We start from the raw sequence: 26,869 nt of genomic DNA on the forward strand, positions 1-26,869 counted from the left end.
GGGCTGGGCCGCCGCGGGCTGCGTGTCAGAGTGTTTCGCTGCGGCCCTTTCCCGAAGGGCCCGGTGGAAGGGCGGCGATCCGAGCCGCTGGCTGACCGCGGCGCTCGCAGCGCGGGCGGTGCTGGTCGCATCTCGCCTGTTCTTGCAGGTGCTGCCGAGCAGCTCCGTGTCCCGCCTCGGTGTGTTGACGGCGAATGCGGAGAGGAGGGGTCCGATTTCACAGGAATTTGCAGGAAAAAGTGGGCRCCGTCTCTTTAGGATCAGCTTCCCAACTCCTCAGCTTGGGGAAAGAGACGGGACTTAGTTAAAGAAGCCGTCCAGTCGTGGAGGGAGGAGAGGGGAGGGGGGTGCGTGCTGGGGACGTGTCGCTGGCGGGGGGCCCGGCCCGTGTGCGGGGGGCCTTGCGAGGGCGAATGCGCCAGCGGTTGTGTTAAGGGTCTGGGGGTGTCAGCTTTGGATCTGTTAGAGGAATAACTCTGCACTCCGTAACTGTAGGTATCCCAAACTTCTCAAGAGAAGTTGTTTGAAAATGGCTAGTGTAGGTTTGGATTGCAAATTTTTGTTCAGCAGTATATGTTCTGGATACGAAATGTGCATTATCTGTCTGGGTAAGATTTCTGGGCAGGAAAAAGAGGGTGCACTTAAGAAATCTTGAGCATGTTCGTTCAGGGGGCTTGAACTCTTAAATAAAAACAAAAAACACAGTTTGGAACCTTATTTTTAAAAAATCATGTTTTAAAAAGTCAGTTGTATCTCATTTTCTGATTCTCTGTAGTTCTGCTTTTCTTATATTTAAAACTGTCCGTTATACTTTTTTAAGGAGTTGTCTGTGTTTGTCGTCTTCTCAAATGTATGTAACTTTCATTATTTATGTCCTGTGCTGGTTCTTGCAGTGTGATCGCTTACCATGTATAAGCGGAAATGACACTTCAGTGTAGATAGAATGGCTGGAAGGTATGATATGGAGGAGGGGATAACAACCTTTGTGAAGTGGGACTTAAAACAACAACAACAAAACCCCAACACTCCAAACATATATTTTTCCTAGTCTATTGAAATACATCTTGAATTTGTTTTAATCATCAATGTTACAGTTTTGTTTTTATGTTTGTATTTGTTAGTCTTGACAAATTATTGTTTATGCAATGTATCCAAAACACTATTGTGGCAGTTTTGTAAGCTGGACCACCTTTATTTTATCATTTCATGACATAATAGCGTTGTCAGATACTTACTTAATTTAAGGAAAAAAATCTGCTGGCTTATTCATATATATGAAGGAGTCTTAACTTAATTATCTTTTAAAAATAAATACAAAAAAAGAAAGAAAGAAAAAACCCACTCTAAACCAAAGAAAACCCACCTTAAACAAAGCTTTCTTTTACTTAAGCCAGACAGAAGTTGACAGGAGGGTGTTTAGGAGCTGCTGTGTGTGCATCTATGTCAGCAGATGCAAGGGACTGTAACCTTTTAACCCAGATCAGCTGTAGCAAGTACAGGATGTCTGACTCCTGTAACAATTAGTGCTTACCTCTTGCACTTCGTTGACATGTGCTTTGTCTGTATAGCTAAGTAGGAATATTTTTCTTCTACATTGGGTGATTTTTATGTGCTTTGCTTGTGCATTTTCTATTCTCAGGCATTTTCAAACTTACAGTGTACGGCTTGTCTTGATCACACACTTCCTGTTTTGAATTACTCAGCCATGTTTCTGAAAACACATTAACCTATCTTTCTAGCTTTTCTCCTATTCTATCTTGCTATCAGCTTACTCTTATTTTGATCATATCTATAATTGGATTTCTTTTTTAAAATGATTCAAATAAATTGATGGAGATTCCAGCACAGACAGTTTAAAACTGAACTATTAATTTTATCATAACCTGACATCTGTCTTTGTCTTCAGACTATTTAACACCATGTTCCTTTTCCTTTCCCATCCCCATCTATTACTTCAGTACAGATAAATCGTACTAAGCCAGGTATGAATTGAATTGAGAGCCCACAAATCTTTGTTTGATTTAATAATAATAATAATAAAAAAAACTTGCAGAAAATAGATTGCACTTCTAAGCTTCCCACCTCTGCTTTGATCAGTCTATTCTCTAGCACGCACATGGTCAAATCCACTCTCTTTATTGTCATTCAGGCCTTCAAACTGAGGCCCGAGATGCTAAGCCATCCTCTTTCTGGTCTCCCTAACACTTAATAACAGCTAAGAGCGTTCTCTTGGCTCATTGTGCTGAACTTTACAGTTCCCTTGAGGAATCTGCCTGTTGGCTTTTCTGGTTTTTACTGGAAATGTGCATCATACCATCCACACTTCCAGTGATGCCAGTTTTTGACAGATTCTGCACAAACATCTGGACTTGTTCATCTATATGATGAACACGTTCCACTTAAATCATATAGATGAACAAGTCAAGTAGAACATGCACCCTGAAATTACAAGTGAGGCCTCTGCCTTTCTTTTCAGAGGAATTTTGAAGCTGCATTTTTGCTACAAAATGACCTCCTCGGCAATGGCATACTTTATCAAGGCTAAGTGGCTCTTTTTGGGAGCCAGTTCAGTTAACTACTGAGGCAGATGTAAAGAAAAAAATGTGCTAATAACTGTTAGTCACACCAGAGTAGAGTTCAGCAACAGCCTGTGGCTGTAATGACTGAAACAAGAAACTTAGTAGCTTTCAGAAGAATCCTGTTTATGAATGAGTGTATGATAAGGTTGCCTCTTGTAAAAAGGGACTCAACTCATAATCTCGAAGATTGTCTCCAGTCTTTGATTCTTAGGTTGGAGTTAATGCAGCGCTCTCCTTTTTTTTTTTTTTTTCCTTTTCTTTCTTAGAAGTGAAAGTTGTTAAAATAATGGAATGATTTAATAAGGAAGTTGTGTGCATATAATTACTTTTTTTTTTTTTTAATATAGATTAGATTTTTCCCAGAACATACACTTTAATCTGGTTCTGGGCTATGTGATAGTTGTCAGCTGTGATTTGAGGCGCCATTCCCTCATGGGCCAGGGTTTGAACAGGTTTGCCTGTATTGCCTTCAGCAGACACATAGCATGAGCTCTGCTTAAAAAACACAACAGTAATCAAATGTTGTGTTTCATGGATTCAGTCAATTTATTGCATGAGTCAGAGGTTTTTTTTTTTTTTTATGATGCACAATTGCTCAGGTGTATTCTGACATGATGCAGGAGATATCTTGTTAGATACTTGGTTTATGTTGTACTCATTATTTAGACTCAGCATGATCTCTGGCTAAGCATTAAAACTGAAGTTGGGATCCAGTGCTCCTCATTTTAAATCGTGTGTTCAAAATATAAGATCATCTGTGTTGCTTTCTGTGTAGTAATAAGTGTATTTAATTCTCTTTTTCAGATCCTTGTTGGGCTTCTATAAACAGGGGAATTCTGATCTGTGATGAGTGCTGTAGTGTTCATCGAAGTTTGGGGCGTCATATCTCTCAAGTGAGACATCTCAAGCATACACCATGGCCGCCAACATTGCTGCAGGTAAGGAGTAAATGTTTGTCTTCCTTCATTAAATCTACATTCTTCTAAAGTTTTTGCAGAATTTAAATTACTAAACTTTTATTTGAAGCAGTGACCCTTTTAACCTTTTTTTAAAGTTAGTTTCTTTTCATTTCCCTTGTTTTGCCATGGTAGATCAGCAAGATAAGAATTGTCTATGCATTTTTAATTTGATACCTTTGATTTGGAAGATCACCTTCAATTGACAACGTAATTGTCAATTATGTTGAAGCATCTGCTTCAACATAAATTTACAGTATGTAATGACCTTTTCTTTTTAGTTGAGCTGCTTTCAATGAAACGTGGAGACTTTAAGGAGGTTCCTATGACATTCCACCTAATAACATACCGGGCAGGATTCTGATATCCCAATAAATTATAGATACTGGCACACAGAACATGAATCTGTTTGTGTCCACTGGAAATTACAGCTGTTGGATAGGTCCGTCTATGCAGATAGCAATAGAAGTTCTTTACTGCCTGTTTGTGTACATTTTGGATTTCAGATGGTTGAAACATTGTATAATAATGGTGCTAACTCCATATGGGAACATTCTTTGCTGGACCCTGCATCTGTTATGAGTGGAAGGCGCAAAGCTAGCCCACAGGATAAAGTACAGTAAGTGGAAAAATTACAGAATTTTCCTGTTGTAGAAGCATGATTATTTTATTCAGCAGTGACAAACATAGCAACATATATATGTATGGGAACGTGGGTTTGCTTTGATTCTGGAAGAAAACAAAAGAAATAAACTAGTTATTTGTTCAGTGGTTTTTTTTTTTTAAGATTTTTTATTCTTATTCCACATGTGCTTCAGTTACCCAAGGATACTAATGTGGCTGAGTTAAAAAAAAAATTGCCGCATCAATATGTCAAAAGTTTAGCTGTCTTTTTATTATTTTTTTGGTGTTTGTATCTTGATCTGTGGTTTAATAGAATGACTTAATAGAAGTGCCTAGCACATGCAAGTTCAAATAAAATATAAATAATCCTCCTCTACTCAGGAGATACACAAATCATTTTTAATAGTCCCAGTCAAAGGTTTAGTTTATTTACTTTATATCTCTGAGTGTATATACATATATTTTTCACTAGATTGTTTTATGATATGTATGTCTTGTTTGATTGGAATACAGACTTCAGTGAGTTTGGGTATAATTTTTCTTGGTGTTTATGTCTATCAGATGTTTGGAACAGTAGATACTATCCTCTTGTCTCTAGTTTCATTTAGAGACTGGAGAAGGAAAATAGAGCTACATGTTCCTACAGTTCCAGATTAGTTTCTCAGTTGTATACTGAATAATGAAATTAGCTAAGTAGCTAAAATGGAACAGTTTAGTTGGTTGTACTGAAATGTACATTTTTTTCCTGCATCTATAGAAGAGACTGTTGGTTTCAAAACCTGACTTAGGACTTTAATATAGCTATTTCTATATTCTTTATAGCTATTTCTATATAAATATATTCCTATATAATAGCTATATTATTATTATTATATAGCTATATTATTATTATTATTATATATTCCTATATAATAGCTATATAGCTATTATAGCTATTTCTATAATAGCTATATAGCTATTTCTATATAAATATATTCCTATATAATAGCTATATTCTATATAGCTATTTCTAGTTACTAAATTAGTTCATTGTTTATTTAAGACTGAATATGCTGCTTCATTTTAAAACGTAAATAGTTGAATGTAGTAACTGCAGATCTTAAATTGTCATTTAAATTCAAAGTTTATTTCTAAGAAAAATATAGTGCATCCTAGAATCTATGTTTTGATGTTTAATGAAAGCATGCTAAGTACAGTTATAAAAACTGCATTGAGTCACCTTTTTAATGAAAACATTTCTCTAATTTTGCTGCTAGTAATGTGCAAAAATCTAATGCAGTGTTTACTTTCTCTAGGACAAACAAAAATTGGCATATGTGTTAACATTCTGAAAGCAGTAATATTTATTTGCTTTGGCTTCTGTTGCTTTTCTTTACAGTCCCAATAAAGCAGAATTCATTAGAGCTAAATATCAAATGTTAGCATTTGTTCATCGCTTGCCGTGTCGTGATGATGACAGTGTTACTGCCAAAGATCTTAGTAAGGTAAGTTATTATTTGTTTGTTGTTTTTCTTTTTTTGCCGTCTGCAGAGGCTAGAGTGTGTATCTAACAGAGCACTGAAACCTCATCAAGTTAGTTGTTTTGACTTAATAGTGATATAACTATTGCTGCTCTTCTGCACTATTACATAAACAGAGCTCAATTTCAACTTTAAGCAGCTTTCTCTTCAGTAATATATATCATTATTGGATGGTTGAGAGGCACAGACTTAGGTTAACTTGGGAGGGGATATTGGCACAAAAATGATATAGTAAGAATTCTTTTATACCTGTTTCTAAAAGCATATTTGAAAAAACAAGTACTGAACCAAAATTACTGCCGTTGTATTAAGTACAATCCTACTTGTTTTTCAGCAACTGCATTCCAGCGTAAGGACAGGGAATCTGGAGACATGTTTGAGATTACTATCCTTAGGAGCTCAAGCCAACTTCTTTCATCCTGTATGAATGCTTTTTTTCATTATTTTGATAATAGATCAATTCTTAGAGTTTGTAATTTTTATACTGGTTTTGACTGGTACACATTATATTTCGATCTTGTATTCAGATCTGTTGATTATGTAGAATCACGTGCTTTTTCTTAATAACTTGTAGGAGAAAGGAAACACCCCTCTTCATGTTGCTGCTAAGGCAGGACAGATTTTACAAGCAGAGTTACTAGCAGTTTATGGTGCTGATCCCGGTACGCAAGATTCCAATGGAAAAACTCCAGTTGATTATGCAAGGTAGAAGGCTCTGACATCTGTGATGCTTTTGTATACTAACTGATGTTTGTAAGTCATGTAGTGAACCTGCTTAGTTATCTTTTCCAGTCCTGATATTAATTTGACCATTAAATACCAATGAGTACTCTTTCCAGAAAGAGCAAATATATAAAGAGCATAAATGAGCATTTCCTCATTTCACAGCCTGAATGCCAGAGACAACAGCTGTGATCCCAATGATGTTAGCTGTGCTAAGGTAGGAGCTCCCAGAAAACTAATCCAGGAAAAAGTTTCTGTGAGCTTAGCAAGTTGAATAGACTCCAGGAGTGTGAGTAAGTTGTAGAAAAAGGCTGGGACTGCATGGACAAGTGAGGGAGTATGGGGTAGAACAAGGCCTTTTAGTGGAAGTGAACTGTTAGATAAAGTCATCCAGTCCTAAACTGCATCCTCAGAAAACCCTTCCTTTGGAAAGGCTCTAAGCTTCTCAAGAGCAGAGAACAGTCATGTAAAGAAAGATCAAACATGAAGAATGGCTCTTGCTGATTATTTGGGCAGCAATGAGGCAGAGCAAGATCTGCAGCACAGAACCAAAACGATTAAGACTTTCTGAGGATTTATGTGCAAAATTGGACCCTATTTATCAAGCAGAAGCTGTGTGTTTACATAAATAAAATATTCCTATTGCTTCGATTGCCTTTGAATGTAGGTTAAACATGGATTATGAAGAATAAATACTTTTTTTKGGGGGGTTACGGACCACAATATACCCAAGTTTTTCTTATTACTATTAATCAGACGGTTGGATGAAGTTGGATGAATTTGGTGCRTGATCTCAGGAACTGTCTAGAAAACTGTGATAGTGTATTCAAAATAGCCTGTATAATCTGCTTTTCTGCAGCCAGATGATGGGCAAAGCTGTTCACGGTTTTTACTGACTGATGTTGGGGAGTTCATAAATACTATCTATATTTTTTGCCCATTGGAACATACTGCTGGAAATCCTGCTGTGAATTTGTGTCCACTGATACTGTCAATGTGTGCTATGTTGAACAGTGGCTTAGCCTTTATTTATCTGAGCCTTTTTTTGAAGCTTTGTATTTTTTCAAAGTGTGTAAAAATACAAAATTTTTCCTGTGTATTTGTTTAAAACAGACAAGGTGGGCATCATGAACTGGCAGAGCGCCTGGTGGAAATTCAGTATGAACTCACCGACAGGTTAGCTTTCTATCTCTGTGGCAGAAAACCAGGTAAGTACAAAAAAACTGCACCCAGAGGTCTTTCAGTGTTAATTATAGAACAGTTCAAGCTATCGTATATAGTATTTGTGTCATCAGTGTTACTACTCTTTTTATATCTGTTTTAAATATTCTAACATTATATACATTACACATGAAGTCCTGAAACTCTAAAGAAAGTGTAAGATCAGTGATATAATAATTCAAATTCAAATAAAATTGAAGAATTTAAGTATCTCTAAATTAAAAGTCAGGTTTCTTTCAGTTTTCCAAAAAAATGTTTTCTGTAAATAGAATACTTCTGAAGGCATGGAGAAACCTATCCATAAGCTGAGTTGAGTATTGTTTAGCTTAAAGGAGTGAATCACAAGGAAAATATTAAGTGTGTAAATGTTGAATATTCTACAGAAAATACTGTAGAAACCTTTAAGTAGTCTCACTGAATTGCAAAAGTATAGGAATGTTCAATTAATTGTAATGTAGCATATATCTCTTGAAGTACACTTCTAAATTCTTAGCCATACGGTGCCATAAAAGCATCTAAACAAGAACTTAAGCTTTATTTTTTTTAAAAAAGATGGAATTTTAATACAGTTGGTAACACTTAATTGAAACCTTTGATAACACTAATAAACAGTGGTAGGAGTCTTCTTTCAGGGCTTGTTAGTTTCTTATTATTGGAAATTGAGAAAGCACATGTAAAACTGATAYCTACTGTATATATATCCTGACAACATTGAAAACCGTAGACCAGTAACAAACATATTAAAGTACTTTAATGTAATTTATTTTCAACTCTAGAGCATAAAAATGGACAGCACTTTATTATACCTCAGATGGCAGACAGGTAAGTTGCTGATTCCATAACATATATCAAAACATCAAAATAAGTGAATAAAAGACACCTAATAATTATATTTAGAATTTCCTTGTTGAAATAACTTTTAAGTTTGTTGTAGTTTTACCTTTTTATCGTGTGCCTTTTTCTATCTGAGAAGTTTCTTTTTTTTTTCCAGAACAGAATATTAGATTTTTTTAAAAATCAGAAAATAGAAAAAATTACTGTATGTTATTAAAAAATAAAGGGGGAGGATGAGATAGTTATATTAATGTACATGAGGATTCGTGGGAAACAGATTTTGTAAATAATGTAAGAGTCTCCTGAGTTAATGTCTTGATACAGCATTTCAGAACTTATACTTCAAAGGTGGTTGCATTTTTCTTTTAAAATACTTGTACTCTTGGTCTTCTGAGTGCGCGTAAGTTTTGGCTGTGGTTAGTGAAATTGCCTTTGTAAAAGATACCAAGTATTAACAAATTCTAAGTCCGTATTTTTCTTTTATTGCTATACAATTGGAAATAAGGAGGCTGTAAGTAAATTATGTTCAATATGTTCTTTGCAAAATTTCTGTGAAAAAAATGTAATTGAAAAAATGTAGAGAAGCTATGTAGTAGTAAAATGCTCAGTGGTAACATTTGTAATTTTTTAGTTGTGTTTAGATGTTGGATAGAATGCTTTATATTTTCATTACAAAGCGTTTTGCAGAGCAGATTAAGTATAGTTTGCCTCATTGCACAGAGAAGAAAGCTGAGGCACCCAGAAAATGACTTGCTCAAAGATGCTCTGCGAATTGCAGTCTATAGTATAACCAGAGTCTCACCTCTGCCTACTGCCCTCTGCTGGACTGTTTCTTTTTTTCTTGTCTAGGTGACTGCTTACATAAACCCTTCTGTGTTGTCATTTAATCATACAGGTGTTTTATTCGAGCCTTTTCCTACCTGTAGGCTAGGAGAGTCTTCACTAGGTCATATAAATATGGGCTCAAAATCTGTCAGCTTTCTGATCTGTGACCTTTACGGTAAATTTTGTAGAACTGCGTAATTTTCATTTTATTCCTCAGTCTCAGGACTAGAAACTAAGAGAAGAGATTACGTAGTAATTGGTACAGAATAGTTTAAAGCATGACCCTATTGCTGTAATCAGTTGCTGTCCTGGTGGTAGCCTAGCTCTTGCATGATCCAGTGGAACAAATTGTGTGTGTGCTTTGTGGACACACAGAATGACACAGTTTTTGTCAGAGTAATCAAATTCTTCAGGTTCACTACAGAAAGCATTTTGCTGTCCTACAACTTAGACTACTTCTTGAGCTATACAAATAGCAAATCGTGTTTCTAAGGATTGTTGGGGTGTTGGGGTTTTTCTGTTTTAAGTTTAAGCTTGTCATTTAGAAAAATTTAAGGGATGTACTGATCAGTGTATTAGTAGTGTTGGAAAGAATAAGGTAATAAAAATTGTGTATGTGTAGTAAAAATATTAATAGATTAAGGAGTATCAAATAAAAGTGAACTCTTCTAAACATTAAATGTAAATGTGCTTGTAGAATTTRTTTAACAAGCTTTTTGAAGCTGTAGATATAATGATCACTTGTTATTTTCATAGCAGTTTAGATTTATCAGAACTCGCGAAAGCAGCTAAGAAAAAGCTTCAGTCTGTAAGTAAAACTTCCAATGTGTGCTGCGCAACACATTTTTCTCCTGACATGGGAGACTCTGCTTCATCTTTCATGCTTATTTTGGCTGCTATTAATTACCRCATAAATAAATGTCATCTTTATAGCAAGAAATTTAATTCTGGGGAAAAACATGAAAATAGACTGAAAAGGAGGAGAGAAGAAGATGACAGATCCATGGCAGAGTGGAAATACTTGTTTGCCTTTTTGGGTGTAATAGTATTGCTAGGTCTGTCTCTCTACTTCCAACACTTTAATGTTGCATTTTGTCTTGCTATTGCATATTTTATATAAATTTGTATGTTAAATGTCACTATTTGCCTTTAACGTTCTGGGAAGCCAGAATAGTGGGCTATTGCATGCTACTTAGTTTATAGTATCACCAGTTCACTAGGTTCTTAAGGTGTTTGTGACTAAAGTCTTATATAAGTTAGGATGGGATATGTTTTCATTTTACTGAAGACTTCTGAGCATGTCTGCTCTCCTTTGGCTATTTTTCAGCCTATGTAGTTCATTTCTCAGACTGCATAGTAAAGCTATGCATTAAGCAAAGTTATGCACTTAAGTTTTTGGTAATATAGAGGTCTTACTAGGTTTAGTTTTAATTTTCAAGCTGTAATYATTATTCTCTTCTATTCTTAGCTAAGCAACCACTTATTTGAAGAACTTGCCATGGATGTGTATGATGAAGTTGACCGAAGGGAAACAGATGCAGGTGAATTTCTGGAGTGTGTATAAAATTAATTTGAATTGGTATATTACACACAAGGTACTAGTATAAACTACCATTAAGTTTAAAATAGTTTTGTATTCAGAAGTTACTGTTACCAGAAGTTACTGTTACCAGTAGTTTGTTTGTCTACTGTGTTGTTTAAAGATGTATGTTAATTGAAAAAAGACTGACCCTTCTATTTTTTGGAGAGTAGGTAACTCTGGAAAAAAAATCTTTAACTGATTGTATTTGACATTGAAGGTGTGTTTCTTTCTTTCTTTTCTTTTTTTTTTTTTTTRCCTTTKAMAAGGRAMTCTCTCAAATAGAACAGAAAGATTATTYTTTCTTTTCTTTTTTTTTTTCTTCTCCTGAATAGTTTGGCTTGCTACACAGAATCATAGTACACTTGTGACAGAGACAACAGTGGTCCCTTTTCTTCCTGTAAATCCTGAGTATTCCTCAACCAGGAATCAGGTATGCAGTCTTGTTAATACTATAAAAGTATTTTCATTTAATAGGCCAAGTATTAAAAGTAATATTTCTTTACTCTGTTTCATTACTGTAAAAGAGTTGCATGTACTTGTAAAGAGATTAAAATAGTTTCATATTAAGTCTACCTTGGTGTCTTTCAGTTAATTATTTAAAATCACACTTTTCCTGTGTGAAATGTAATTGATGTAATTGAGCTCTCAGCTCTCTGTACATACTATAATCTTTGTTTATTCAGGAGCTGTACTGTTCATATAATACACAGTGTACTTTTTTTTTTCCATCATTGTGTAATTTAGGGGAGACAGAAACTGGCTCGATTTAATGCCCATGAATTTGCTACACTAGTTATAGATATTTTAAGTGATGCCAAACGAAGACAACAGGGGAATCCACTCACTGGTTCAAAAGGTGAATATGCTTTTGATTGTCAGCTGTTCTTTATGCAGWATTTCTGTGATTTAAGCCATACCATAGCATCATTCAGAAATACTTAATATGAATGAAGGAAGAGATGTATACTATTCTTATAAATGATAGCAAGAGCTAAACAGGTATGTGGATAACAGGCTATTGACAGCATGCATTAGCCATCAACATAATGTCTAAATGCAGAAGTTTTGACTGTTAAGCTATTGGTATTAGAATTAAATCAAGTGGTGTATGTGCAATTTGGGAGCATCTTTTTATGATGGATATGATTTTATGATTACTATGTAAAATTTTCCAGATAACTCATGAACTCTGTGGAAATCAGGAATTTTAGAGTATTACTTCTTTTGATTGGCAGCTAACGTAATGTCAGTGTTGTTAAAGATTGGCCTTCCTAGCTGCTGTCTGCATATGGGATTTCACTATAATTGGGATGCTTTAGAACATCCTGTTAATTTGTCTAAAAATGTTTACTTTCTGTATTTCTTCTGAAGAATACAAATACCCCTCCAATAACCATGCAGAGCCATAGCTCTAGCTATGGAGTTGGAAAACAACATTTGAACATTCTCATTCTCCTTCTAGAGAGAACTTACTAAAATGCATTTTTTATATTTCCTTGTATCTGTCATTTGAATGCTGATACCCATTTGGCCATCGTAGTCTGTTTTGTACTTTTGTTTTCTCCCCTTATGTGAATTCTAGTAAGCTAGCAAAGGATAATTTTTGCAAGTTACTTTAACTTGCCTAAATACTTACAGGAAATGAAAAGACTAAGAAATAGAACTTTGAAGTTTTGACCAGCAGATCCACATATTGAGTGATTCTAAATTAATTTTTTGGACTACACTAATCAAATGATACCTTTTTTCCGCCATATTTTATATTGGCACTCTGGTTGAAGTTATTTTCTGTTGTGTGTTTTTTGTGGGATCTTTGTTTGGTTTTGGTTTGGAGTTTTTTTAGTGTGCACTTTCACTTGCCTTCCTAAATTTGTAATACAGATTTTAGAGTTACATTTTTTGATCTACAGAAAATGTGGAACTGATACTGAAATCAATCAGCAATCAACATAGTAGTGAAAGCCAGGATAATGATCAGCCTGATTATGACAGTGTTGCTTCAGATGAAGATACAGATCTGGAAACAAACGCAGCAAAATCAAACAGACAGAAGGTAGATTTAAAGTATTTACACACGCACACACACACACACACACACACACACACACACACCACAAATTTTATCCAAAAGGTAATTTGAAGTCAGTAATCTTCCTCATTTTAAGGGAATTTAAAATGGAAAAGTGGTCAGAAGCCTAGTGTTTTAATTATTTTTCACCTTTATTTCAGAACCATGCCTCAGTCTGTAAAATTTCTAACAAATGTTCTGGTTTAAATTTATTTTATAAATAACATACTCCTTTAGAAAAATAAAGCATGCCACTGAGCACATCTGGAGATAAGCTTGGGATTTAATAGAACAAATGAAATATTTGAATCTACTGGAACACTGTTAATCGTTGAGTTCATTGACTTTCACAAACATTACTGCTTCTCATTGAAGAAATATGTACATCAGACCARTAGTGACTGAGTGATTTAAATCATTCCCGAAAGTAATACAGAATGGTAAAAAGGAGGGCAGTAAATCCCTGTGGTTCTAGCTTCCTTTTAACATTCTTACTGGACATCTAGTAATCTGTCTTTTAGGATTTACTAGTTCTTTACTGCATTTTTTGAACCATTATGAAACAGTATTCTTTCACTGTTTGAAATGCATGAGACAAGTGTTTTATGCATAGATAAGCTTAGTTGAATGACACATTTCTTTTAATAGTAATAATAGTCCAAAATTATTTTAGTACATGAATGTTATTAATTTGAACATAATTCAAACTATGATTCATTTAAAGTAAGCAAACAAAAATCAGTTGAAATCTCATTATCTCATTTTCTTCCAGGAGTCTATTTCTCAATAGTGTAAGTATTTTTCTCTTACTATTTCTAGAGCCTAGATTCAGACTTGTCAGATGGACCTGTGACAGCCCAAGAGTATATGCAAGTTAAAAATGCTTTGGTGGCTTCTGAGGTAAAGATTCAGCAGTTAATGAAAGTGAACATCAACTTGAGTGATGAGCTGAGAATCATGCAGAAAAAGGTAACAAGTACAATAATGTAACTCTTTCAYTTAATAACATTTATCTTAATTTCAGTTGACCAGAATAGCCCCACTGAAACTGAAGATTCAATAAACCAGTATAAGGGTAGTGAGAAAACTTGAAATAAAGCTATTTTGGAATCAGGTATGAGACAACAAAGGTATATTCTTTGAGTYGTGCTTTGAGTTCTTTTTCTTTCTTTGTGTAGATGTTGATGATCTTAGTTCACTTTGACATAGCTTTACCCAGTGATGAGGCAGTTGTTTWAAATCGTGTATACTTTTGCTATCTTAGCGCTTTTGGGCACTTATCAAAAATAAGTGATAACAGACATCTTGCRCGCGCATGTGTATAGTGTACTTTTCAACTTTTCCAGTAGATTTGCTGTTTTATTCTATTAATAAGCCTATCTGGAATGAGGGGAAATTAAAATCCCAATCCAGTTTTACAGCAGGAAAGAATCTGATATGTGGCAATATAATACCAATTCTTTTCTGTATAAAAGGAAGCTAAGATTTACTTGTTTGTTTGCATTCAAATCTGTGGGAAATAGAATGTAAAGAATATTGTGAATTGATTTTTTTTCCTTTTTTTTGTACAATATTCAGCATTTGGCAAACCCAGTTGCTGCTTTAAACTTTTAGTGTGGGTTTTGTCTAAACAAGGGTAAGGTAGAGGTATCTCACTTAGACTACAAAATACTATGTATATATAGTCTTATGGAAAGAACAGAGTGGTCATTTGTACTAATATATAAAATGTGAGCTCTGAAAACTGTTTTAGAAGTCAAACCTTCTAATCCTAATACAAGCAAGTCATATTGTCTCTGAAGGGCCAAAAATTAGTCCTTCATGTGCAAGCGAATAAGTCTTCATAAACATGATCATGATAGAAGCAAAGTATCAGGATGCATGTGTATGTTTAGCTTGAAGGAAACTGAGCTTTTAGGTTGCTACTAATATGTAACTTTGGAAAAGATAAAACTACTGAAAATTAATATGCAAAAAGCCCATTCTATCATCGCTTGAGACATATACATCTTTTGTAGGCTATCATTTCTTGATTCTGGGAAATGACTACAGCCCTAGAATGGCTAGAGTGTGAGTGAAGTAAGATCGGCTACCAAACTATTCATAATTTGTTTCATATTTTGCCAGTATTTGTAATAAGTGGGTGTAAAGATAGATAAGCTAGCCATTTTTTTCCTCCATGGGGTAAGGAAGGAGTTTTGTCTCCATTGAGTTCACTGTTCTGTCTGTCCTACTAGCTGAGAAAGGGCTGGCTATTTTCTCAAAGAGATTCTCCTCACTAATATTAGAAATTYTGTTTTCTAGGTAATTACAAGGCTGCAAGAATTCTAACTGCAGCTATAAAAAACTCTCCCTGTACAGAAAACTTGCTTAGGAGTCTTCAAGTTTTGCTATTGTAGAGATGAACTTGTGTGTTGAGAGTTACTTTAGCACAAGCCAAGAGTATGAATCATCTCTCCCCACTCCCCATTGGTTTGGAGCAAAGAGACTGATACTTTGGAGAGTGATGGGCGCTGTTAAGCTATTAGCATCTAAGGCCAAGCTAAGTTAGCAAATGCAAGTATCCTCATATGTTCAGCAGCATCCTTCTGTTACAACTGTTAGCCTTTGAGATCTGTTGGATTGAAAAATAGAGGAACATAAGACATCTCAGGCTTTTTCTGTGGTATTTTAACAGCTTGTACTGCTTAGTCATTTTTCTGCATCAGTTGATACACTTTTTCACTTCTATTAAGCTTTTTTGGATAGACTTGATCTTTTTCAGGGAAAAAAAAAAGATTCATAAGACCTATGGATTAATGAGACTTTTTAGTGTATGCATTTATGTGGTATAACAGAAAAGCGATCATTGCTCTTCTGCAGTAGAATATATTTTGAAAGACATCACAGCTGTGGCTCGCTAATTTTGAAGATCGGTTGCACTAGTTTTGTGTCCTGGTGATGTAGATAGTTGTTGGACTTCTCTAACTTAGTTTTTAGTTGTGAAGAATAGATRTAACAATGCTCTATCACAGAAGGAAGAAAGGAGAACAGCTCTATTAGCTGTATAAGGCTACTGGGAACTTCACTACACAGTGGAAGTTCTSTGGTGGCTGTTCGGGGTGAGACACCGATGTACTGCTTCAGCAATTCTAAAACAATAGACTTCATTCAGGAGTCTAGGTCTTGGGGGTTTTCTTAGTATTTTTTTTTTTTAATATTTTATTTTCTAAGCACAGAGCTTAGAAGTTCATAAGCTAAAAATTCTGTGCATTTTACACATCACCTCATTAGCTAACTATGTACCTCATCTTTTGCATGCCAATTACTTGAGAAAGATGCTAATTAAAGAAAAGGCAAAGCTACACTTGATGCATGCCACTTACAAATAGATTCTTCCTAAATAAAAATGAAAATACTTTAATGGACTTCTAATGAAAAAAACCCTTTTTATGCTTGCATATTTGTTTATGTACATAGCGATGATAAGGAGATTGGTGTGGGATTTACATTAGCTGTCACCTGAAATTCCACCAAAAAGGTTTATAAAATGTGATGGAAGATAGAAAAAAGGAAACTGCAAAGTTGAYCTATTTAATTGCCCTGATATTAAACTTTAAAGAAATAGCTTGGTTCTTGGCTGGTCCTTGAATTTTAATAATAGAAATCTTAATACGCAGTGCATCTTACGTGAGTCTTATACACAGTACATCTTACTACAGAGTACACAAAAAGAATGTGTGAAAAGCATAAATTATCTTGTTAAAGTCTGTAYGCTCAATTTAGAGTTCTGGAAAGTGCTCCAGGCAAAATAAATTATTTTGGTGGAGATAATGTTCTTGAAAGTTCATATGATGCAAAGTAAATGCAAGTAATAAATGTACAATTTCCAGATAAAAGGCCATCAGCTGTTTGAAATGTACTCAATATATTGTTGGAGAATTGCTGGTACAGAAGTACTTTTTACATCTATTCTTTATGATGTGTTAATATAGCAAACTTATTCTGAGTAACTCCACATAAAAACTAGATTTTTTGCATTTTTACTGTCCATCAAACATATATAATAAAAAGCTAAAATTAGTTCTTGTTGGCTTTGTAGAAAGCAGTAGCTGATACTTTATTTTCATAAGCTACTCTCTCTTCTTGCTTTGCAGAGCAAGCTCTAGTTTTCTTTGTGCTGCCTCTGGTATCTGTGCTATAATTTTGGCATTTGCAAACTTCATAGATCTTACAGTCCATGGACCTTAAAGTCCTCTTTTAAGTTCTTGTAGTGACTGCTAAAATGGATTACTTCCCTTAAAAAATTATTTTGTTGGCAAGCCCTCCCCACATTTACCTCCCCAGCCAACATCATTGTATTACATGATTCACGTGCAAGTACAATTAGGCTGGAAGAAATTGATTGATTGTGTACTTCTAACTGCAACAGTTTTAAAGTCCAACTTGGCTTGCATCCCCCCAAAAAATGCTGCAAATCAGCATGTAAATATTTACCAGATCTGAAACATGGATGTTTCTATGCTTATACTAAGCAAATCAAGTAGTTTCTGAAAAAGAAATCCAACACCAGCTACTGGTAGCTGGATTACTAGTAAAGCTGACAAGCGTGTACCTGTATATTCAGTTTGCTTTTGACGCTTGGTATTAGGAAAACAAAGTCCCACTGCTAAACATTTCTTTCAGCTTCAAACGCTACAGAGTGAAAATACCAACCTCAGAAGACAGGCCACAACCAATATATATCAGGTCCAAACTGGTTCTGAATACACAGACCCTACCAACAATTCTTCTTTAAAGCGACGACCATCTGCACGGGGTAGCAGACCCATGTCTATGTATGAGACTGGATCAGGTCAGAAACCCTACCTCCCCATGGGAGAGGTCACATACCCAGAAGAAAGCATAACAAGACTACAGCCTTTCCCTCCACATGTAAGTAAAATTGCTGATGCTTCTGCATTTCTCCTTATGTTCAGCTTTTCTGTCTATTCCAACTGTGCTTATATACTGGTGCTTCTCAACTATCTGCTTCTTAGTAAATTTGAACGGTAAGAATTGTTAATGTTTGCTGTATTAACATGTCTGCAGGAGCTTGATGTKTTGAAAAATAAAAGCTATAACAATTCCTGAATATATAAATTGGAGCTTTTGGCTTCTGCTCAGCTCTTTCTTTTAACCACAGTGTATTTGCCCAGTACCTATGTGTGAATGTCTCAAAATCAGGAGGGGGCAGGGAGGGGAGTAGTATTTCAAGCAGGTAGGTATAGTTCTTGGGTTTCTTTCATGAGATACATGGGCATGTGCCTATTTGTGGAACTTTAGAACCTCCTTTCAAAAACAAAGTAAAATTGAAGATAACTTTTTTCATTAGGCACCTCTTTCTTATTCTGAGTTTGTGAAACCTGAGGCTGAAGACAGTTTAGACCTGTTAATTGAACAGATTCTTCTGGATCAGCATTTTTCTGTATGATGTACTAATGGGGGAGAGACAGATTGAATCAGCCACAAGGATTCTGTGCTGAGGTGCTCACACTGTAGATAAGTGACCCAACATGCATTAGTGCTTATTAAGGTTAATTTTTGTGGCAACTTTTTAAATTGCTTTGTTAGAAGRAATATGTGACTATTTCCTGCAAGCGTATATTTAGCATTTGGGGATTTGTTACAGTGTGTTCTCTGTTGGTAGCACTATCTTGTATTCTCCTGCCACATGAACATTTAAGCCCTTTAAAACATACTTAGAAGTTACCACTTTGCCTAGCAGAGGGGATAGCAAATGTTCCATGAACATCACAAAGAGGACAATGAGTACCAATAGCAGTAACGCACCAAGGAATTGATGCAGAAATCTCTCTCTTTTTTTTTTTTTTAATTCAGTTGAATTAATAAGAACTCTAAACTAAATGAAATCYCTATCGTTCTAAATGAAGTTGGCATGTCAACATAAAGGCAGTTCTGGCAGCAAGAAGTGTAAGAATTCTTTTCAAAAGAAAACATGATTGCACTTTGTATAGGTCTTTTACATTTCTCATTTGATTTTAAATTTTGATCATTAGTAGTAGTAGTTCTAAAGCATTGATTTGTTCTGTGGAGATTGGTTAATTTGTTGTTACGTGAATGTGTTTTTTTCCCTGTGGAATTTGGCACCTCTAGAATATTACAATCAGTGTTACAATAATAATGAAGTCAATTGTGTTTTGAAGGAATTAAGTCCACTCAAGCTCAGACAAATTCTCAATATCATTCTTGCTTTATGTCATCTCTTTGATTTTAAGAATGTTCCTTTATTTCACTTCAGAGTTATTTGTGTTTTGTTTTTGGTTTTCCCGAGTGTTTTTTTCTTTCCCATTTTTAGATCGGGAGGAGTGCGTTTGTGACCTCCTCTTCATCTCTACCTTCCTTCCCCTCCACGCTTTCCTGGTCAAGGGATGAAAGCACACGAAGGGTTAAGTACCTTCCCAATTAGTCTTTTACCTGGAGGAGGTGGCAATCATCCAAAAACCCCTTATGCCTCTTATCCTTTCTTCTTTATGCTAACTAGCCTTCATGCCTGCATGAAGCAGCATTTCATCATTTCGGTTTCTTCTGCCACATACTCTGGATACTTGCCTCTTTCTAACTTCACAGCAGCTAAAATGTTCAGCATTTTAACACCATGCACAAAGTTGCTCCAAATCACCTGTTCAACTGCGTAACACTGAAAACAATCAGAAGGCAAGCTGGTTGCTGTTTAAAAAGTAATTTGGTAGGCATTTTACTCTTGTTTCATAAGCCAATATATAACTTTTCCTACTGACTAAAATGCATTGCATGAGGCACAGGTATGCTCACTGGGTTCTAGCTTTAAAGCCTGCTTTCTTTGGGGGCTGTCAGTTTGCATCCAATCCAGAATGGTACTGATTGACAGTTTGTCTTACAGATGTTCATTAGTTTGTTTGAAGTGAATTCTTCAAGCGTCCAAACGGATAACTATTCGGATTGCTCACCAGTTTGTTTAATATCAGCTAGCCTGCTTTCTGCTTATCTTGACAGACAAAAGACTGAAAGGGCATGGAAATTGCTTTTAGCAAGGCTCCTTTCAGGTTGAAATTGAAGACATTGTGAAAGTGCATAAAGAAAGTTCATATTGGTGTTCCATGAGGATCTGCAAAACTTTATTCTTCAAGTCTTTGTTGGACACTGTATTGACTTTAGGAAGAAAAATTGCTGTGTTATGGGGAAACATTAAGGACATGCTCTACGGTYGTGTTATCTCAAAGACACTGTTGCAGCCTCATACATGAGCTTTAGCTGTTTAAAGAAGCATTTTATAAACGTTCCCTTTTTTTGTAGTGGGACATTTAAATCTARTCTTATTCAAATTCATATACTAGAAGCAAACATAAAATAACACCTCATGAAAGGACAAATTTAGTGTAGCTAGCAAGATAAACAGTTTGCTAGACCARTCTGTTTGTGACAGCCAGCTTATTAGTTGACTACATTTTGTTTGGGATCCTAAAAATAATTATACGTTACATATTCAGAAGAACGCAAAAGCCTATTACAATTGCAACTGTAGAATAACTTCTGGTTTTGGCTATGGAAGAACTATGACTGTAATGGATTTGGAGTAGGCACAGTTTAGTGTGTCACAGACAAATGAATTTTTGAGATGAACAACCGATAGCTTTTGATACTGCTGTTTGACCAACTTGGAATACCAGCTTGCACTGTTGCAGAAAGTACCCCTCAATCATCAGAGTGAGTTGATTGCATTTTGAGGACTCTTATGACTAAACATCTTTAACTGAAGCAAGCATTGATACAAGATTCTTTGGGGTGTTCTTAGATTTTTATGGCTCACTTCATACAAAATTATGAGTAGCTTATACCTGTTTTGTTGTAGTATATGTTAAAAATTTAAACTTTGCTTATTTTGCACTAAAACAAGGCATTCCCAAGGGCAAATGTGAGGGAGAAAAATATTCTTATCTCTTTGCAAGACTTAACTAATTTTGAAAAGATCTTTAAGAAAAGTTCTCCCTTTTAATCTTAATATAATGAAATTGCTACTGAGAATGAGAATTCTGTTTCTTTGACATTGCAGGGTCTCTAATCAAATTTTACTGTATAATAGAGATCTTTTCAAAGCCAGTCTGCAGGTTTAAATATTGGACAGTGATACGTCTGGCCTCGTTCCCTCAGCATAAAAACTCTTTTGTAATTCTTGTGTTTAATTTGACTGTATACTGTTCAGAGACATCAATTTAGAAAATACTAGATTTACAAGGAGTGCTAGATAATAACAATTTTAAGTGAATGTCCTTCTGCTTAGTCAAATGAAAATCTGGATTTGCCTACAGCTCATGGTATCAATACTATGTTTTTAAACTAGGATGGAACCTAGAAATTTGTTGAGAGATTTTTTTTTTCAAGCATACACTGACTTTGCTCTTTCAAAATCCTGTTTTCTTAGTTCATTGTTATATTTGTATTTTTGACCATAACATATAGCATTGCCACTCATCATACTGTTCTCCATTATACATCTGGGAGAAGGGAAAGGTCAGAACCTGCATGTAATAGTTTTGCATCTTTGCTGTTTATCTGTCATTTTTTACGATTTGTCTTTATTTGCTGTCTTGAGAAATGATTCAAAAAATACAACTCTTTTTCATCTGTGCAAAGTAACTTCAAAATGGATGGAAAGTGCTCATGTTGCAAGTGCTTCAGACCAAAGATCTGGGTTTTGGTGGGGGGTGTATCTTTTTTTTTCCTTTTTTTTAATGTTAAATGAGTGAATAACAAATGAAGTGGGCCTTAACAAATGAAAAATGCTTCCTATTCACATTCCTCATCTTTCCTCATGACAAAAATGTTACCCTGACTGTATATGTCAGGGATGCTAATTGAAGACATCCTTTACAAACTAATGCTTGAGATTCCCTTGACCTTTACTTCAGAATTTTTGTAAAGCTCGAAGGGTAGTTCTTCAGCTGGGATCGCAGAAGACCCTGTTAGGTGAGCAGTGCTGTTTATGAATAAGRCTGTAGCTGATGTGATGCCAGAACTTACTAGGCTTAATAGAGGGACCTGTGTGTAGAGTGATACCAACATTCTGTACTTGCTGTACGAGCTGTAGTAGGCACTTGAGATGAGCTTTGCAATTTAAAGATTAGAGCAGACAGGTATGTGGTGATCCCTGGTCTGGTCTAGCATGGGAATGTGCCTCCAAAGGTCTGGAACTGAAAACTGATGTGAATTCTGGAGAAGAGCCTAACAGTAGGTATCCATCGCATAAGCCTTTAGGGTGTATTGCAAGGGTATAAACTATACAAGGAGGCCTGCCGAGGTTAGAGAAGGGAGGCTAGCACTACCTGGAACAGCTTGCTTAGCATCGCTAAAGAGAATGCTTGCCAACAGGGCCGGGAGGCAGTGTGCTGGGATCTGCAATGTGCTGTCCTTGAGCTGTCAGGACTAAGAATGCTCACTTGTGTTAACAGCTCTCTGAGGGGGGGGGAAGTCATGATAAAGGTAATTTAGAAAAAAATCAGCAGCATCACTCTCCTGCACATGGATCAGATGCTTTACTGGGAAGTGTAGAACTGGTCTGCTGAGGATTTTGAGGTAATTAATTCTCTAATGTGCTTCTGAAAAAGCGTAATTGCTCAGGTGCATGGAACTGGGTGGCACGCTGGTTCCACATGCAGTCACTAGGTCACTGTATTATTGCCTCTTTTGAAAGTCAGGTGAAAGGGAGAGCAGAACTCTGGTGCTCATATGGCAGGTTCTGTGAAAGCTTAAGGACTCTGTTTTCAGAACTGCTGATGAAAGCCTGGAAAAATGTATTCTCTAATACAGATCTGATTTGTACTTTAGGGAAGACTTTCTCATTAAAGAGGTAATATTTAACTAGGGAGCTAATGAATTTCTTGTTTTGGAAGAAGAGAATGGCCTTTGGTATCACATTCACTTCAGCGCCGCTGTTGTATGTTTGCTGTCAGCATACTAAGCATCAGAGTCTATTGGGTAAAAACAAGAAAAAAAAATCCCAGCTGAAGCAACAGTTGTTGGAAGTGTGTGGCTGAGTAACCTAGAATTGAGCAGTGAATAATGATAGGAATAGACTGAGAATGAAAAGGTACAGAAACTTTTATGCAAAAGAACAAACCAATGTACATAGAACGTATCACTTAAAATGAGCTTTATATTAAGCACAGTACTTAAGTGAATCTTCATTTGTTGTAGGCATCGAAGTTAGAAAAGCAGAATAGCGTGCCTGAAAGTGACTATGATAATCCCACCACCAGTTTGGAGCTGGATGAGACAGGGTAGGTCCGATGACACATGAACTAATGCTTCCATCTTTGTGGTATCAAAAAATACAGAATTATTTAAGCAATAATAAAATTCTGTACCACAGTGAAAATGTTAATAATATTCTTTTCCAGGTCAGGTAGAAAAGGAAGGCAGAGGAGCATCATTTGGCAGGGGGAAGGGTCTATTCCTGAAGATACTGATACAGCCCCCAGTTCCAGTTTGCCCAGTACAGAAGATGTGATTCGAAAGACTGAACAGATTACTAAAAATATTCAGGAGCTATTGCGGGCAGCACAGGAGAACAAGCATGACAGGTACGTGATRAATTCCTTAGAAGTTCTGGAGTTTATGAGAAAATAGAAAAAAGCATTTTTAAGTGTTTTCAAAAGTACARACAGTATCACATATATTTATGCCTGGAGATACTAATTTCATGCATATGAAATATGTAGGTCCCTGGTGCTTTTTTGGAGTATATTGGGACTARTACTGCAGGGTGGATGCAGGGGAGAGTGAACAGGCACAGTCTGTGGAAACAGCACCTACCTGTCTGAAAAAACACTGCAGTTCTCTGGAAATAGACTATGACTGGAGCACTGGCTACTGCTACCCTGCTAGGAAGTAGTACAGGGATGAGAGAGCACTGGGAAGCAGGACTCTTGCAAAAAGACTTGCTGCAAAATGCAAGCCTGTAGTGTAAGTCTTTAAGATTCAAGTCAAATGAGTATTGCAGAGAACTTGGTAAGAGAAGAATTTCTCTCAAATCCTCAGAGTGCAGTTGCTTTAGGTAAGAATACCCAAAAGTAATGTGATTGTAATACTGAGTCTTCAGTAATTTAGCCTTCATACTGAAATACTACTTTTCACTCTGTCTACATTTATGTTATTGCTGATCTGCTGTCATGATGACTCTTGTCTTGTACGGGTGGTAGGGTTTGGGGGTGGGTTCTTTTTTGGAAGGAAAAGTAGTGTGCAAACAAAAGCTGTTTTGAACTATTAGGTTTAGACAAATCAGAGAGAACTTGATCAGTAGGTAACTGTTTATGAGTACATCAGTTAAAACTCAGCTTGAGCTTCCTCATATAATCTGTAACCAAACCTAACAGTTAATTTTGCTGAATAGCCATGAGCAAGTGCTAGTGATACTGTCACTTCCTAATCATCAAATATTCTTCTACATGGCTTTTAAAAAGACTATAAGTAGTAGTTATGTTTTCCTATGTATGAATGTATTTTAATTCTGAACAGTTTTGGTCTCCAGAAAGCTTGCAGGATAACATCTGAACTGTTGTTCCTCTTTCTGATCCCCAGAGCTGTACAATTCTTTGCCTGTTAAAAGTGGCTGGTGGTTTTTGTTAAACTTTTATTTCCTGCATTGTTGAGAAAAAATGGACAACAATGGGACTATTTTGTTCCAATTTTTTTTCCATTCTTGTACTCTTCTATTTTTAGCAGGCACAGTACACGACCTCTTGTTCTGACACTGAATGGAGAACTCTAAAGTGTGTTTCTGATAAGCTCATTGCCCTTGTCCATGGCTTTTTCACTGACGTCCTTTGATGCTTGCTTGCTTGTTCCTCTAAGATCATAATGAGAAACAATAGTAAGAGAAGTTTCAAATGAGTTTGTTTATGTATGTCRCCATTTATGGAATTCAAATTAAAAAATAAATCATAGAAAGAAGCAATGCAGCATAACTAGGATTTTCCTGTTGAATTGACTAGATTGTTTAAACAACCTGTTATGTTCTTTTTGTTTTTTTTTTCTCTTCTGTGCCTTGAGTAGTGTGTGTTGTTTGCCAGTATTTAAATGACTATAGACCTACAGAACACTGAGCTGTGAAACTATAGTTCTTTGTTTTCTTAATCCTTGGCTTTGTCTCAGTGGGCCAAGAATTACATAGCATGCATGGAGCATACTAGACAGAATGAGTTAGTTCATTCCACCATTCTCCTTTAGCTTCTTTTGCAAAAGAAGATATTCGGGACTGTAGGGACTTGGCTTCCAAATTTGTGTTGGGAATGTTATAGATGAAAATGACATGCTACATAGATAATTGGACAATAATAGATGATATTCTTGCATCATTTTATTAATAAAACGCCTTCTTCCTTTTTTTTTCTCACTTTTTTTCTTCCTTTTTCTGTGTTCAACTGGCCAAGTAGACCATTAGAGCGTGCAGGCATGCTCAAGCTCAGACATAGCCTCGGCTGTTTCAGTACGCTGGTTCCCTGGGCTGAGAGAGCTCCCCTGCAGCCTTTGACCATCCAGCAGCCTGATCCTACCTCCTGGTACTCTGGCCTCTGTCCCTGCCTTCCAGGCACAGTGTCCTTTCTCTTTCTCTCTGCTGCCTCTTTCCCTCATGCACCATCTGCACAGGGGTCATTGAAGGCTATGCATGAAATGCTTTGAGCGATAAAGAAATTGCGGATAGCAAGTAGAGAGAATTGTGAACCTTTAAGAGTATCCATCCAGTTGAAGCTCCTAGTGTTGATCTACTGGGGAACAGAATCGTAGCTTAGAAATTGCAACTGCCTCTAGTTTAAGAAATTCTCCTGACTCCGTTCTGTTTATTGTCTATCAAAATAAGTTATGATAACTAATAGCAAATACGTTGTTGCTGGTTTTGATACTGTTGCAAAATAGCAGAATTTTTATCATCCCCAACATGCAACATTCAAACCTTACAGTGTAGGCCTTTAAATGTTTGTATAGCTAGCATGTTAAACAAGAAGATAGTATCTATCTTGGATCATTGAAGAAAGGCTTATATGTAAAATGGTTCTACCAGTGTCTTTCACCTTGAGCAAAATGTTGTTTATTAATGCCTAAAATACAGCCAAATTTAAACATTTTTTAAAAGAGAACTTTTCTAGTTCTAATTCCAAACACTGTTGCCCATGATAAATAGCAAAAGCAGAGGAAGAGGTTACATCAAGTCTTCAGTTATTGTTAATGATGGGTTCTTGTTTTCTTCCAAGCTATCACTACTTGAATATCTTCCTAATGTCTTACTGAAATGTGTGTAAACTTAGCAAATGTGTCAGCTTATTTAATGAATATACAGTATATAGACTAAAATAATGCCATTCCTCTGAGGCACGCTAAAACTTGGCAGCAAACCCAGAGAACTAGAGAATATTTATGAAATATGCATCTCTAATACAAGTTCTCTTTCATTCAAGTAATTCTTACAGCTTTTTCTGCACTGTTATGGGGGGTTTAACCAGCAAACAAGCTTTTATGTGAGTTAAAGTACTGTTAAGTGTGGCTTACAGGGAGCAAATTGTTAATGCAATAGCAGAATGGGAATTACAGTGAACTTGAAGTATAAAGAGGCTTTCATCCACTTTTAGTTATTTGAAAGAACTCATGATTTGAGACATACGGAAATACTTCCTTTTAAAAAGCAATTTTTCCTGCATCACCCAAATGACCCCAGTGTGTTAATTCTTTCTCAGTGCATTTGTAACTGATGTATTTTTGTACCTTTGGTATTGCAAGATAACTGCGTATCATTTGATTGTGGGTTTGTTTTTTTTCTTTTTTTTTGCTTGAAGGCGCAATGATGTGTCATAATCAATTGATGCTGAATATTTTTCTGACATGCTACGCTTTGTGATTTTTACCTTAAGATTGCACTGTGTTAACTA

The 26,869-nt window shown here is 35.9% G+C and overlaps 1 protein-coding gene across 1 annotated transcript in view; it reads left to right on the forward strand.

The window, feature by feature from the left end:
- The window catches only part of GIT2 (GIT ArfGAP 2), a 34,136-nt gene that overhangs the window by 641 nt on the left and 6,626 nt on the right, over positions 1-26,869 (forward strand). Inside the window, exons 2-19 of the mRNA XM_085310278.1 lie at positions 58-148; positions 3,384-3,517; positions 4,042-4,154; positions 5,538-5,643; positions 6,014-6,100; positions 6,254-6,384; positions 7,516-7,610; positions 8,400-8,445; positions 10,039-10,090; positions 10,751-10,823; positions 11,197-11,294; positions 11,609-11,720; positions 12,775-12,917; positions 13,752-13,901; positions 17,598-17,846; positions 19,270-19,359; positions 23,145-23,227; positions 23,348-23,530. Coding sequence (XP_085166404.1) covers positions 58-148; positions 3,384-3,517; positions 4,042-4,154; positions 5,538-5,643; positions 6,014-6,100; positions 6,254-6,384; positions 7,516-7,610; positions 8,400-8,445; positions 10,039-10,090; positions 10,751-10,823; positions 11,197-11,294; positions 11,609-11,720; positions 12,775-12,917; positions 13,752-13,901; positions 17,598-17,846; positions 19,270-19,359; positions 23,145-23,227; positions 23,348-23,530 — 2,036 coding nt within the window. The remainder of the gene's footprint in view (positions 1-57; positions 149-3,383; positions 3,518-4,041; positions 4,155-5,537; positions 5,644-6,013; positions 6,101-6,253; positions 6,385-7,515; positions 7,611-8,399; positions 8,446-10,038; positions 10,091-10,750; positions 10,824-11,196; positions 11,295-11,608; positions 11,721-12,774; positions 12,918-13,751; positions 13,902-17,597; positions 17,847-19,269; positions 19,360-23,144; positions 23,228-23,347; positions 23,531-26,869) is intronic.

Source organism: Rhea americana, unplaced genomic scaffold (genome assembly GCF_003343005.1).
Source record: "Rhea americana isolate MKP2758 unplaced genomic scaffold, rheAme1 scaffold_315, whole genome shotgun sequence".
NCBI lineage: Eukaryota > Metazoa > Chordata > Aves > Rheiformes > Rheidae > Rhea > Rhea americana.